Genomic DNA, 12,089 nt, shown 5'->3' with positions numbered 1-12,089 from the left:
TTTAGGAATTTTATGTAATACATATTTTTTTTTCTCCTAGAAACAATGTACAATGTATAAACGTGGTGGATCAAATGAAATTATCTGAGATCACAAAGCCGGTTCAGTTTCATTTCACTTAAAAATGTGGTTGATTCCTGCAGGACAATAAAAGTTACAGCTGCTTTCACAGAAGTAACATTATCCAGTTACCACTTAACAATAATAAACTTTATTTATGTAGCCCTTTTAAGAGAGAAGCAAGAAAAACACTGTAATGATGATCAGTACAAATAAAAACACAGGGTACAACAGTGTTGGACATAATAAAAAGGACTGATAAAGTTGGGAATATTAGTTTAAATTAACTTATTTAAAAGTTTCTACTGACCTACTTTCACATTCATGTGTTCCTCAAATTTCTAGAACCACAAGTCAGTGACTTAAAATTTTTGTGTTTTAGGTTTAAATTACCATGTAAAAGTTCTAAATCTGTCTCTACTGCCTTGTTGTCCTTTAATAATTTGCAAGCCTTGCCCAATAAACCCCAGAAGTGAGGGCCGCTGCGGAATAAGAAATTGATACAGCCGAAGTGGCTGTCGGTGCCCCTGCTGCCAAAGCCTGGACAACACTGCAAATAGTCTCTCGAAGCAAAAGAAGCACTGGAGAGATTTTCCATCTGCAAGACATATTTTCAACATCCTGCTGGGCTACAAAATGAGATTTACACCACAGCCAATCAATTACAATCAGCTGTGTTATCAGTGGACAGTGTACTTTGTGGTTTTGTGAGGGTGACGTACTGCTGAAGTCATTCGATTGCTCACACTGAAGAGCTCTGATCAGTGTTTATCCTTGTGATTCTGTTGTGAGTGACATGTCCAAGTACCATGCTTTAGAAGCGCCTCACTAAAACAGACGAGCGCTACGGTTACACTACGAGTACATCTATTGTGTACATTGAGACCATATGTTTCCTCTACAAAGTCCATTCACAAATGTGTTTTAATCCATTGCATTACATGGGAATTCATCAAGGAGCATATACAATCACAAATGAATCCACGTCTGTCACTAGTCTTCCTCTCCGTCCATCTCACTCAGACACTAAAACCTCCTGGCTTAATCTGGCCTAAGCTGGTGAGACGCAGTAAAGCACAGAGGAATCAGGATTGCATCCAGTGGGAACATTGTCCTAATCCCCTTCTGCCCTCTCCTTTGTAAACACTCTTCTCGTCGTCAGGGTCACTGATGTTTTTTCTCCCCCTCCCCTCCCTCTGCTCACAATGTGCTTCAGAAGAGACGCCCGGAAAACATAGCGGAAAAGAGCAAGGAGCGTGGATTTCTTATGATCTCAGAGAGACTTGAGCCTCACGTGGCGAGTGAGGCCTCATGGACGGAACATGCCATGTGGTAGAGCGCTGAGGCAGTGGGAGATCAGGCCCACGTCTGCTCTGCGGGGGATCAGACGCACCCGGTCCCTGATGTGGCAGCGGATACGGGGACTAGCCCGGACCTGCCGGCACAGTGTGGGATACCTGTTGAACGACAATGACCCAATCCAAGAGGAGCAGGAGATGGTGTGCCTTGAGGTATGAGAATGTTATAGTCTTTTTTCCCCCTAAAAAAAGCATTACTGTTTTTTACAGTCACGTAAAACTACAACTGCACACAAGTTTATGTTGCTTGAGTACATATTTCAGAAACTTTGAATCACAACACACTAATCAGTGTGGTGCTTGTTTGTTGTTGCACTAATAAGCAGCCACAAAACACAAAATAACATGTCTGTCGTTGAAAGTTTCTGTCAAAATAAAAGAGCCTAATCTAACTTCAGAGAAATATATCTCCACACATCTTTTAAATGAAATGTTTTTCTTGTCATTAATCGCTTGCAGTAAATGAAACATCCGTCATACCATCATTTGTTGTTATTGTAATTGCACTAGAGTACTCCTGCCTCAGCATCAGCAGCTCTTTTTGCTTCTTGCCAAACCTCTATTTAGGGATCCACTTCCTGTCTGAACGAGGCTTAAGAAGATTAAAAGAAGATGGTGTGTCTTGAAATAGTGTGATACTGGTCACTTGAAATCTAAATAAAGTTGTACACCCACACAGTCCAAATACATAACAGCCGGACCGGACATCCCGCTGCAGTATTTAATGATAAACAACTGAGTAAGACACAAACACATTCAGTCCTTTCTAAACGTAATCTGAAAAGTGATTTTGCCTTTTGTTTGACAGCAGAATCATTCCCAGTAAATGGATAAATAAAGATTTCTGATAGCTTCCTGAAGTAAGGAGGAGTACCAGTATATTACTATTTCCAGAGGGGACAAGATTGTAGGGTAGCCATGAGGACACAGGAGCTGCTCCTAGAGCTGAGTGGGAGGACAGAAAAGTTAGTTCAGGTTATTAACATATATATTCACCAATGTGTTGCTTGACCGTGTGTCCGAGAGCAGAACTGGAGCCTGGTGCGTTCCTGTCAAAATATTTAGCATTTTGACCACAGATTGATAGTAATAAAACTATATGAAACACAGCTGCATCTGGATAAAAAAAGACTGTGACCCATGACATTAAAAGAGGACTGCACAGTTACTGCCAGACTCATGATGGACAGATTAAATGTCAAACACAGTATCAAAATCCACCAATTCTTCTTCACAATCAGGGGCCTACGTTACCCACAATGCAACTCACCCACAAGCAACTCAGACATTCTGGTTATTCTGGCTAAAGTAGCCTCAAGATGCTAGCCTCAAGCAGAGATGAGGGGCGGGCTACCTTCTGTCTACCTCCACACTACCGGATGTTTTTTGATTTTTAAATTTGTAGTCTTCAGCCCCAAGCGATGCTGACTCAAGTGACATCACTTGAGGCAATTCATCGGATTATCCCCCTGTGGAGACACAAAAGGACTCATATGCAGTAGTTCTCCCCAACAGCTGTAAACAGACTTTGATGTGTAATATCAGAGGAGTTCCCCTTTAAGTGGAGGAAACACACACTTGTGGATGTTCATATCAAGCCTTTAAATTTACCTCTGCAGCCGAATAGATATTCAGCTTGAGGATCAAACTCATAGACTTTTTCTACAGCAGACATCATGACAGGTCACAGCAGAAAAAAGGTGGCCAGGTGTCCACTGGTCATCATTATTGTTATTAATTACACCTGTGCTTTTCCTGCTGTCACACCTCAAAGCGTCTGGTGTGAAAAAGATTAACTGCCCTACTGCCAAGATTTAATGCCTCATAATTAGAGGATAAAGGATCAAAGTTTGGATGGTTGCATTAGCAGTTAGTTGTGTGGGTTTGGCAGCCACTTGTGGAGTCATCCATATGCACCCATCTTTATTTTTATCACCTTTTTTAGTTTATTTAATATTTCAGCCCACAGTAGATAACACATGATGGGAAGATCTGCGCTTTCTTTGTTAAAACTGTGGAAAAGATTTATTACTTGGCATCTTAGACCTCTAGGCCACCAGGATGCCCTGACCTGTCTTTATTTTAGAACAGCTGTGACTGAGTTTACACTAAAGCACAGATTCTATTGCTGACCACAGATACAAATACATCCAAACACATCATCTTTCATACTGATGATCAGTCACATCCGGTTCGCGTTAGAAGAGATAATGTGCTCTATTAAACCTATACCTATTTTCATGTATGTATCTCATACCATAGACACACATGCATCTATACTTTATCTTTGTACCAGTTTATTATACTTAGATAGCTTTTTCACAGTGGTGATGATAGCCCAACGTCCAATATTTTTCCATTCACAAGCCATTGCTATGGATCATATTCCAGTTGTAATTGCATGACTCTTGTGACCTGGTTCAGAGACTATTTGTTATAATAGAGTTCAGACCTAATTACAGAAATGATAACTGGCATGTCCTGATAAGGACCATGCCTCCGAACATCAATTTCAGAGTCCTTGTCAGCAGGACAAAGAGGCTACGAGTACTGATAGTCTCATGAGCTCCTGCACATTTTAAGATGAGAGCAGGACTGTCAGCGTGTGCAGGTAATTGAAATTATATGATCATATTCTAACCCTGAGTCCAGGTTCAGAGCCCCTTGGAGCAGTGTGTGTGTGTGTGTGTGTGTGGGGGGGGGGGGGGGAGCTTTACACAGACCTTGTGTGTGTAAAGCTACAAAAATGTTTCTCCCGCAAGGCTCTTTAACTGAGTCCAATAGAATTGTGTTTACCCCTAACTGATAGCGGTAATTTGGACAATCAGTTTGCATGGAGACCTGTTGCCTAGAGTTATGCTGATAATGTGATGTTAAAGTAAAAAAACAAGAGAACAGATGACTGTGTAACTTGGTTACAAGGATTAAGACACTGATTGCGTTTTATTAAATTGAGCCTGACATTTACAGTACAAAGAGCAACTTGATCAACGTACCCGAGGGAAACAAAGAGAAATTCATTAGAAGAACAATAATGTCAGCAGGAGATAATAATCAAATGAAGGGAAAGTAGCTGATGTTTCTTCTATCCTGTTTTCGTCTTTGTTGCGGTGATCGGACAGTTCGTCCTCACCTTTACAATGCTCACATATGCCAGGCATGATCTCTTGAGGTGTTAAGTTGGTAAGACACTTTCTCTCCGGTGCCTATCTGCACGTTGAGCTCCAGTGATTGAATCTGCAGTTTATTCTGTCTTCCTCAAAGCTTCCCAATGCTTTGAATCCCCTTAATCACATATTGAAAAGGCTTCATTCATACTGTCACCCAGCTCTGGTGTCCTACTCCTCCGTGTGACCTTGCGTGTTCAGACTCCCTCCTCCACTTGGCATCGTGCCCTCGGAGGGAAAAGTCTGTGTGTCGAATCACAACGGCATAAAGTATCATTCGTTGCTTGCGTGTGCATGTATCAATCTCGCTTGGCTATTTGTGGGTCTGTGTTGCGTAACATGAACACAGGGGAAGGTGTTAAATGAAGTGTTGTGGAGAAAAGTCACATGTTCATATCTCAGGAGGGGAATAAAGATGCGTGGTTGCTCAGGGCACGGCCCAGTTCAGAAAGTTATTAATCTGGACAGAGAAGAAAATCTATTTATTTTCCCTTTTTTTGGCAAGATAACAGAACAGATGAATGCTTAAATTCCTAAGTGGTTCAACAGGCAGTATCACAGCACAGTGCCAGGTCTGTGCGGGCACTGTAAGAACAGCTCTCCACTCAGTTTTATATTACAGACGCTCCCATCGTGCAGCACAAGCTTTTTTATTCTTTTATTGATTATTTGGGGGTATTTTTGCCCGTATTGGACAAGAGACACACAGGAAATGTGACGGGGGAAGGAGGGGGTAAATGACATGCAACAGAGGCTGGAATAGAACCAGTAGCACTGCGGTTATGTGGCAACATGTGCTGTAGCTATTCAGCTACCAAGGCGCTCCTACAGCTTCTTATCACAATGTAGAACTGGTGACATTCATTTCCATGGCATCAGAGAGCATCTTCACTGACAACGTGACGCAGACAGGCAACAGCACAAATCTGTTGGTGTAAATTAAGAAGATAATTACATAAAATAGAGTATGTTTTATTAGACTTCTGAAGAATAGGCAGAGTGCCATCTGGTGTTTCTGCAAAGCAAGACATGGCATGCCCCTGAAAACAAAGCATTAATAAAGGCATATAGTATACTGCATTGAAAGATATGTGTGAAAATGTACAGCCCACTATGTCTGGCTTGATTCTGCATCAATTAGCATTCGCAAGGGCACAGAAACATACACATCGCACCATGTAAAATAATGAGGATCACATTAAAAAGATTGTACCTTGCAAACATAGCTGCTTTTCACACATTCATGTGAACACCGAGGCTCAGTGTCAGTGAGTGCTTTGCTGCCATGTGCATGGGGAACATGTCAGTGCTGTAGTTTGAGCTACCTTCAGATGGCAGTGTTGTCGTCTGCATCCTTAATGGTTGCAGGCCTGTGCTGTAGATTAGCAGCACACATGAGCTTGGTAAGTATCTGTAGAAGAGATAAAGGAAAGGCTGCTGCACAGAGAGAAGCGATGCAACAGATCTAATGTCTATTAACTACTAACTGAATAGCAGCTGCTATCCCAGAGTAGTTTTTTTTTATTATTATTCATGTTTGAAACAACTAAACAAGCAAATGAATGCAACAGATTCAGGACATAAACAACTGAACGGATTATAAAAAGAGAGTGTGTATGTGTATGATTGTGTGTGCATTGACGGAAGAGTACATGCATGCAGCATGTGAGCGTGCATGTGTGGCAAGTGGATTAAAATTCACTCAGAGCTGAAAAGAAACGGAGCAGTTCGGTGCTCTGGGTGCATAAATCAGTGAAGAATGTGAAAGCACTCACTCACAGTAGACATGTAAGACTACACTTCGAAAATGATACAACGCTGCCTGGCTGCCAAAGTCATGCCATCCTTCAGCAAGTTGAAGCAAGTGCTGCACTCCATCAGCTGCCGCCTGTTTCAGCACCACAGACAGCGACTTCAGGCGGAGGCTCACTGGCGCATGTGCCGACCAAATCGTGACTTTTCTTGTGTGTGTGTGTGTGTGTGTGTGTGTGGGGGGGGGGGGGGGGGGGGGGGGGGCAATATACCTGGTGATTTGAAATGTTTTGAGTTTTGTAAGTATCTGCAATGCAACGGGAGCTCGAGCGAAGTTTATGGGTGTGTTTCTGCCTGGTGGGTTCGAGTTTAGCCTGAATTTGCAGTTCCTCTCCCTCTTCTTTATGGTAAACTGACATCACGCAGCCTCCGCTGCTTGAATAGTCCCTTTATCACACACAAGGCAGGGAAAAGGAGCTGCACTGTAAACCTGTGCCATACTGTCAGGGGTTTACTCTCTTCACTTGGCTACTACGAGTTGGAGAGAAGACGCATGCGTACTGACTTGAAGCAGCCGGTCGGGAAAAAAAGCCTTATGTGCCATCGGATGTAATCAAGGCAAAGATTTACCTCTTCTCGTTGTGCATACATGGTGAAATTGTAAGTACTGGTGGCAAACCGATGTATCATTGCACGGACATTTCGAAAGCGGGGCGTTTGCGTCCGTTTCCCGGCGTTTTAAATGGCATGTCACTATCTTGCTGTACAGCGGGCTTTTAACAGATCTAGGCAGTGTCTTTTCGGTGGTTGTCCAGGGCGATGAAGCTCCACGGTTCTTCATGGTGGCACTTTCCATTGATGTGATGTGCGAGTTGCTAATGCAATGGTTTCTGCTGTCAGATCGTCCGGGAACCATTACATCCCAGCGTCGTTCACATTTCTGCTACCGTAAGATTGAGGGGAGAGTGGCGGTTTATTTGGTGTTATCATGATTTATCCTTTGAATGGATACGACCACCCCCACCCCCAATCTCATCGTCTATAGCTGTTGAGTCAAGCCATAGCGTGCTGCAGTTGTGTCAGCTTTTGAAGTACCCGACACCTTTAACGCGTAAAATATGCCATTTGGCACGACGCACGAAATCTGCAGCCGAAGCCAGCACCGAGTCTGAATGAAACCGCGCGGATCCATTTTAGAAACGACCAAATAGTATCGTATTCACTGAAGGCTGTGATAGAGCGATGCTGCGGTTATAGATTTGCAAGCTGCGCCTTCGCCCCCCCTCCCATGTACCAAATCTCCTGACATTTTTTTTTAAGCGTCGTTTCTTGTGTCAGGTAGTAGCCGGATGATGCCGTGTGGTGGAAGCGGCAGCTTTGTTACATAAATGATCTGACAGGATTTGGCAGTGTCTGACCCGGTGATGACACATTTGTTAAAATCAGACAAGAAGTCATTCTGTGAACATAGCTTGTCTGTAGTCTACAGGCCTGCAAAAACCTTCATGGAGATTCTGTTGAATGCTAGAGAGCTGGAGTCTCAGTCAGAACACGGTAATATCCAATGAACATGATAAATGTAGCCTAAAGGTGCAGGACAAAGTCACACTTGACATGCAATAATCAAAAACAAACAAACAACAACAAAAAAAAAAAAACAGAGAAAAATATTTACATTATTTTGATGTGTATTTAATGTATTGCTTCACTTGGGCCCAGTGAGCATTGCAAATCCTTTAATGCACTGCTTTTACACTCAGGCTTTCACAAATGAGATATTTCAAATTTTGGATTATGGACATTGAGCCCATGTTCAACAATCCATCGCTTTTATGCATGCTGTTAGAGTGTAAAAGGGAACATGCAGCCAGTTTCAGATTAGCGGGGCTAAAATGTGCTTGCCGCCTGCATATTTGGCAGGAAAAACAAAATCAGCAAATTATTCTTCCACAATTTTGCCCTGAATAGAGCAAAAAACGGCATTCCTTTGCAGTGTGACCTCTGGGCATGCCAGCACACGCCGCAGCCACAGAGCAGCAGCAGACATAACAAATACATAGGTGTCAACTGCTGAGTGGTAAATGAAATAAATCAAATTAATTGTTACCACGGTGAAAGTGATCAAGGTGCTTTTAAAAGGATTTCACACTGGTCTTTGGTATCATCACAGTACACCATGCTGTTCTTACTATGGCACTGGCACTGTTATGTGTCATACAGATGCATTGCAGGTCAACAGATTTTCTTGCCACAAGATGAAGTCTCAGTTAAATACTATTCCTGACATCTAGACACTGAACTCAGCGCCTCTCCTCTGCCTGTCATAGCCCATGGGATCAGAGCGGATGGAGATGCGAAAGAGGCAGATGTCGGTGCAGCAGGAGTCGGCAGCGGGGGGAACTGCACCGGCCCAGCAGGGCCAGCCGGGCCAAGCCAACCCACGGGGCTCGAATGCATGTTGCTTCTGCTGGTGCTGCTGCTGTAGCTGTTCCTGGTAGGTGTTTCCCCCACCCGAGAACTCGCTCATTGTGGCCCAGCATGGCCGACATTATTGCACACGGGACGGCACAGCCTGAGCTGCTGTGTCTGAGCGGCAGGCTCCAGCTCGTGTTTTATGCTTGTCATGATCTGTGGACTCTTGTCCTGCAGCAGCCTAATCACAACGTTGAACATGCCTAATCTGCTGCGAGTGTGAGAAATGCGAGAGACGTATCTGCAGAATCTGAATATTTGGCAATATTTGGAATTTGAGTCTCGTTCCCAGTAACTCTCATTACATGTGAGCACAGGACAGAGAACACTTTTACCAAACAACACAGGCAAATACATGCAGCCAAACAGAGATAGCACACTAAACAAACATAAGCAATCTTAAACACATAACTATTAATATTATTATTATTACTATCATCATACACAGACAAGAGCTGGACAACAGACACAATATATTATTTATAGAACTATTTGTTATATCTATATATATAATGAACATTTTCTTGAAATGTCCCAGACCCAAGATAACATCCTCAAATAGCTTTTTTTTTGTCCGACCACCTGTCTAACAACCAAAGACTTACAGTTTACTGTCACAGAAGGCAAGTTTTTTTTTTACTTTTGACCTTAATTAATTATCAAAATAGTTGCAAAGATAAATGTAAATTACTTTTGCTTAATGATACATGCATGCAAGCTGTACATGCATTCTGCTCAGACTTGTGTATAACAATGGAAAGATATTTTTTGAATGTTTTGCGATGTTTGTTACACAGCAACATAAATGTAATACATTTACAGTAAGAGAACTAAAACGATGCTGTGCAGTTCATAATGTTTTTCTGTTGCATGCTATGTTTCCATGTCACCATTAGGAATGAAGACCGGGATGAGAGGAGCCGAAAGACTTCTCATGACGTCAAGGAAGGGACCGCAGACTGTGAAGACTGGTCAGTTCATTTCACTGCACGAAAATGCCAAATCCGTGAACGTATTTGCGGAAAATAAATGTTGAAATCACTCACTTGCGTGTTGCCTACGCTCTGTGCAGTCCTAAGCCCACGCTGGAGGAGGTGCGCTCATGGGGGCAGTCGTTTGACAAGCTGATGTGCTGCCCAGCGGGGAGGAACTCCTTCCGACAGTTTCTTCGCACAGAGTTCAGCGAGGAGAACATGCTCTTCTGGTTAGCCTGTGATGAGTTCAGCAAAGAGGCCAATAAGAGTGTGGTAGAGGAGAAGGCTCGGGTCATCTACGAGGACTACATCTCCATTCTCTCGCCTAAAGAGGTCTGACAGCTCGTGATTTCACTGTGTTATTGGAAATGTGTTGATTTCAAGAGTGAAACTTCATTATACCCGATTCATCTAATTCTGCCTTGCATTAAAGGGTCACTTTGACATTTTGGGAAATCCACGTATTAGCTTTCTTACACAGAGTTAGATGAGAAGATTGACACCACTCTCATGTCTGTACGATAAATGTGAAGCTACAGCCGAGTGCCGGTTAGCTTAGCTTAGCATAAAGACTGGAAATGGAGGGAAACAGGTAGCCTGGGTCAATGCTAATTTGCAGTTTTACAGGAGTTTGTATGCTTGACTACAGCAAACCGCAGAGATGACTGGACACTTACACAACACAGTGGATTAAACAAACGTGATATGACTTATTAATTAGTGAGCTTCAGAAGTGCTGGTAGGCGGATTGTGTTATCTTTAGACAGAGCCGGGCTATCAGTTTCCCCCGTTTCCAGTAATTATGCTAAGCTAAGCTACACAGCTGCTGGTAGCTTCATATTTGCTGCACAGGCATGAACGTGAGATCAATTTTGTCACTGACCTTTCATTAACAAAAAATGAAGCCAAGTTTTCCCCTGTTCTTGACTTCCAGGTGAGCCTTGACTCCCGTGTGCGTGAGGCGATCAACAGGAACATGCAGGAACCCACCTTGCACACGTTCGACGATGCCCAGCTGCAGATCTACACACTAATGCAAAGAGACTCGTACCCCCGCTACATTAACTCCCCAGCCTACAAAAACCTGCTCAACACTCTGTCAGAGCAGTCCCCCGAATCTTAGGGTGGTGATGACCTGTGATCTTTTAACTGTCTTTATTCCCCCCACCCCGACCCCTCATCCTTACCCCCCTTTTTTAAAATTTTCTTTGTATGTTCAGTGTAGGATTACATGAACCGGGCCTGGCCCCTCCCAGGGATCTCAGCGCTATTGTGATCTGCACCTGACCGAAGACACTCAGGTCTCAAAATCTCCCGAGGGCTCGACATCACAAGTACTGCTACAGATCAACATAGCAAAACACTCCAAAGGAATATGAATACATTTTGTTTCTGTTTTCTTTTTCTTTCTTTTGATAGAAATAATCTATTTTATTTGTGTTCAGAGTTTTTTATGGTCTGTTGTTTTTTTGTATGATTGTTTGGGGGGGAATGATTCCTACTGTAGACTATATATTTATGAGTTTGTAAATAGTAAAAATGGAATTGTGGGTATTTTATGTAGAAACGCCTGGTTCTATTTACTGCGTATGAAAATCAAAGCTCAAGTCAAAGGCTACATGTTAGCTCTACTTGCAGGCAGCTTTGTGGGGTACTATATGATTTTACCTTGGTTTCACCCTGTTTCGTTACCTAACCTCACACTTTGGTACCTGTGACAGCGACTTGGCAACTCCAGTTCATGTAGAAGCTGTGCGTGATTGAAACTGCTGTAAACGTGGTCACAGGTGACGTAACAGAAAGTGACAATAGCTCTAGTCACAGAGTGCAATTTGTTTCCTCAAGAAACTCAAATCAGTGATGGAAGAGTATTTGAACTTTCTTTACTCCATCTTAACCACAGAGGATTGCCAATTTAACACGGTTCTTTTTTTTAATTCAAGCGTTACTCAGAGCACATCGCTTTGATTTAATATAGTTTTACCAGTGTGACATAAGAGTATAAGTAATTGTATTTACCAGATAAAGTATTTTTATCTATTGCCAACACAGAAAAACCAACAAGTACAAATCATATTTAAACCTATGGTAAAAGTATTCTGCTTAGGTAGGTGCATTTGAGTGACACTTTATTTTATAATAATTTCCTGGAAGTTTCCTTACTAAGTTACTTGGTATTAAGATTGGGAAAAGTAATTAGGTCCTTGAAAGAGTTGCTGCATCTAATGAATGTTTATTCATTATTCATGTATGATTGGAAACTCAGAAACTTGGAAATGGTCTGACATTTTGGGAAATATGTATAT

At 42.5% G+C, this 12,089-nt stretch overlaps 1 protein-coding gene across 1 annotated transcript; it reads left to right on the top strand.

The window, feature by feature from the left end:
* The first annotated feature begins 1,382 nt into the window (after nucleotides 1-1,382).
* rgs20 (regulator of G protein signaling 20) lies at nucleotides 1,383-11,182 on the top strand. The gene is made up of 5 exons (XM_041949699.1): nucleotides 1,383-1,571; nucleotides 8,665-8,831; nucleotides 9,706-9,780; nucleotides 9,882-10,116; nucleotides 10,718-11,182. Exons 1-5 carry the CDS (start codon nucleotides 1,383-1,385, stop codon nucleotides 10,904-10,906), a joined length of 855 nt encoding a protein of 284 aa, XP_041805633.1. The 3' UTR covers nucleotides 10,907-11,182.
* The last annotated feature ends 907 nt before the right edge of the window (nucleotides 11,183-12,089 follow it).

This window comes from Chelmon rostratus, chromosome 12 (genome assembly GCF_017976325.1).
Source record: "Chelmon rostratus isolate fCheRos1 chromosome 12, fCheRos1.pri, whole genome shotgun sequence".
In the NCBI taxonomy this organism is placed as follows: Eukaryota; Metazoa; Chordata; class Actinopteri; order Chaetodontiformes; family Chaetodontidae; genus Chelmon; species Chelmon rostratus.
The sequence above is the reverse complement of the archived record's forward strand: the minus strand, read 5'-3'. Positions and strand labels throughout refer to the sequence as shown.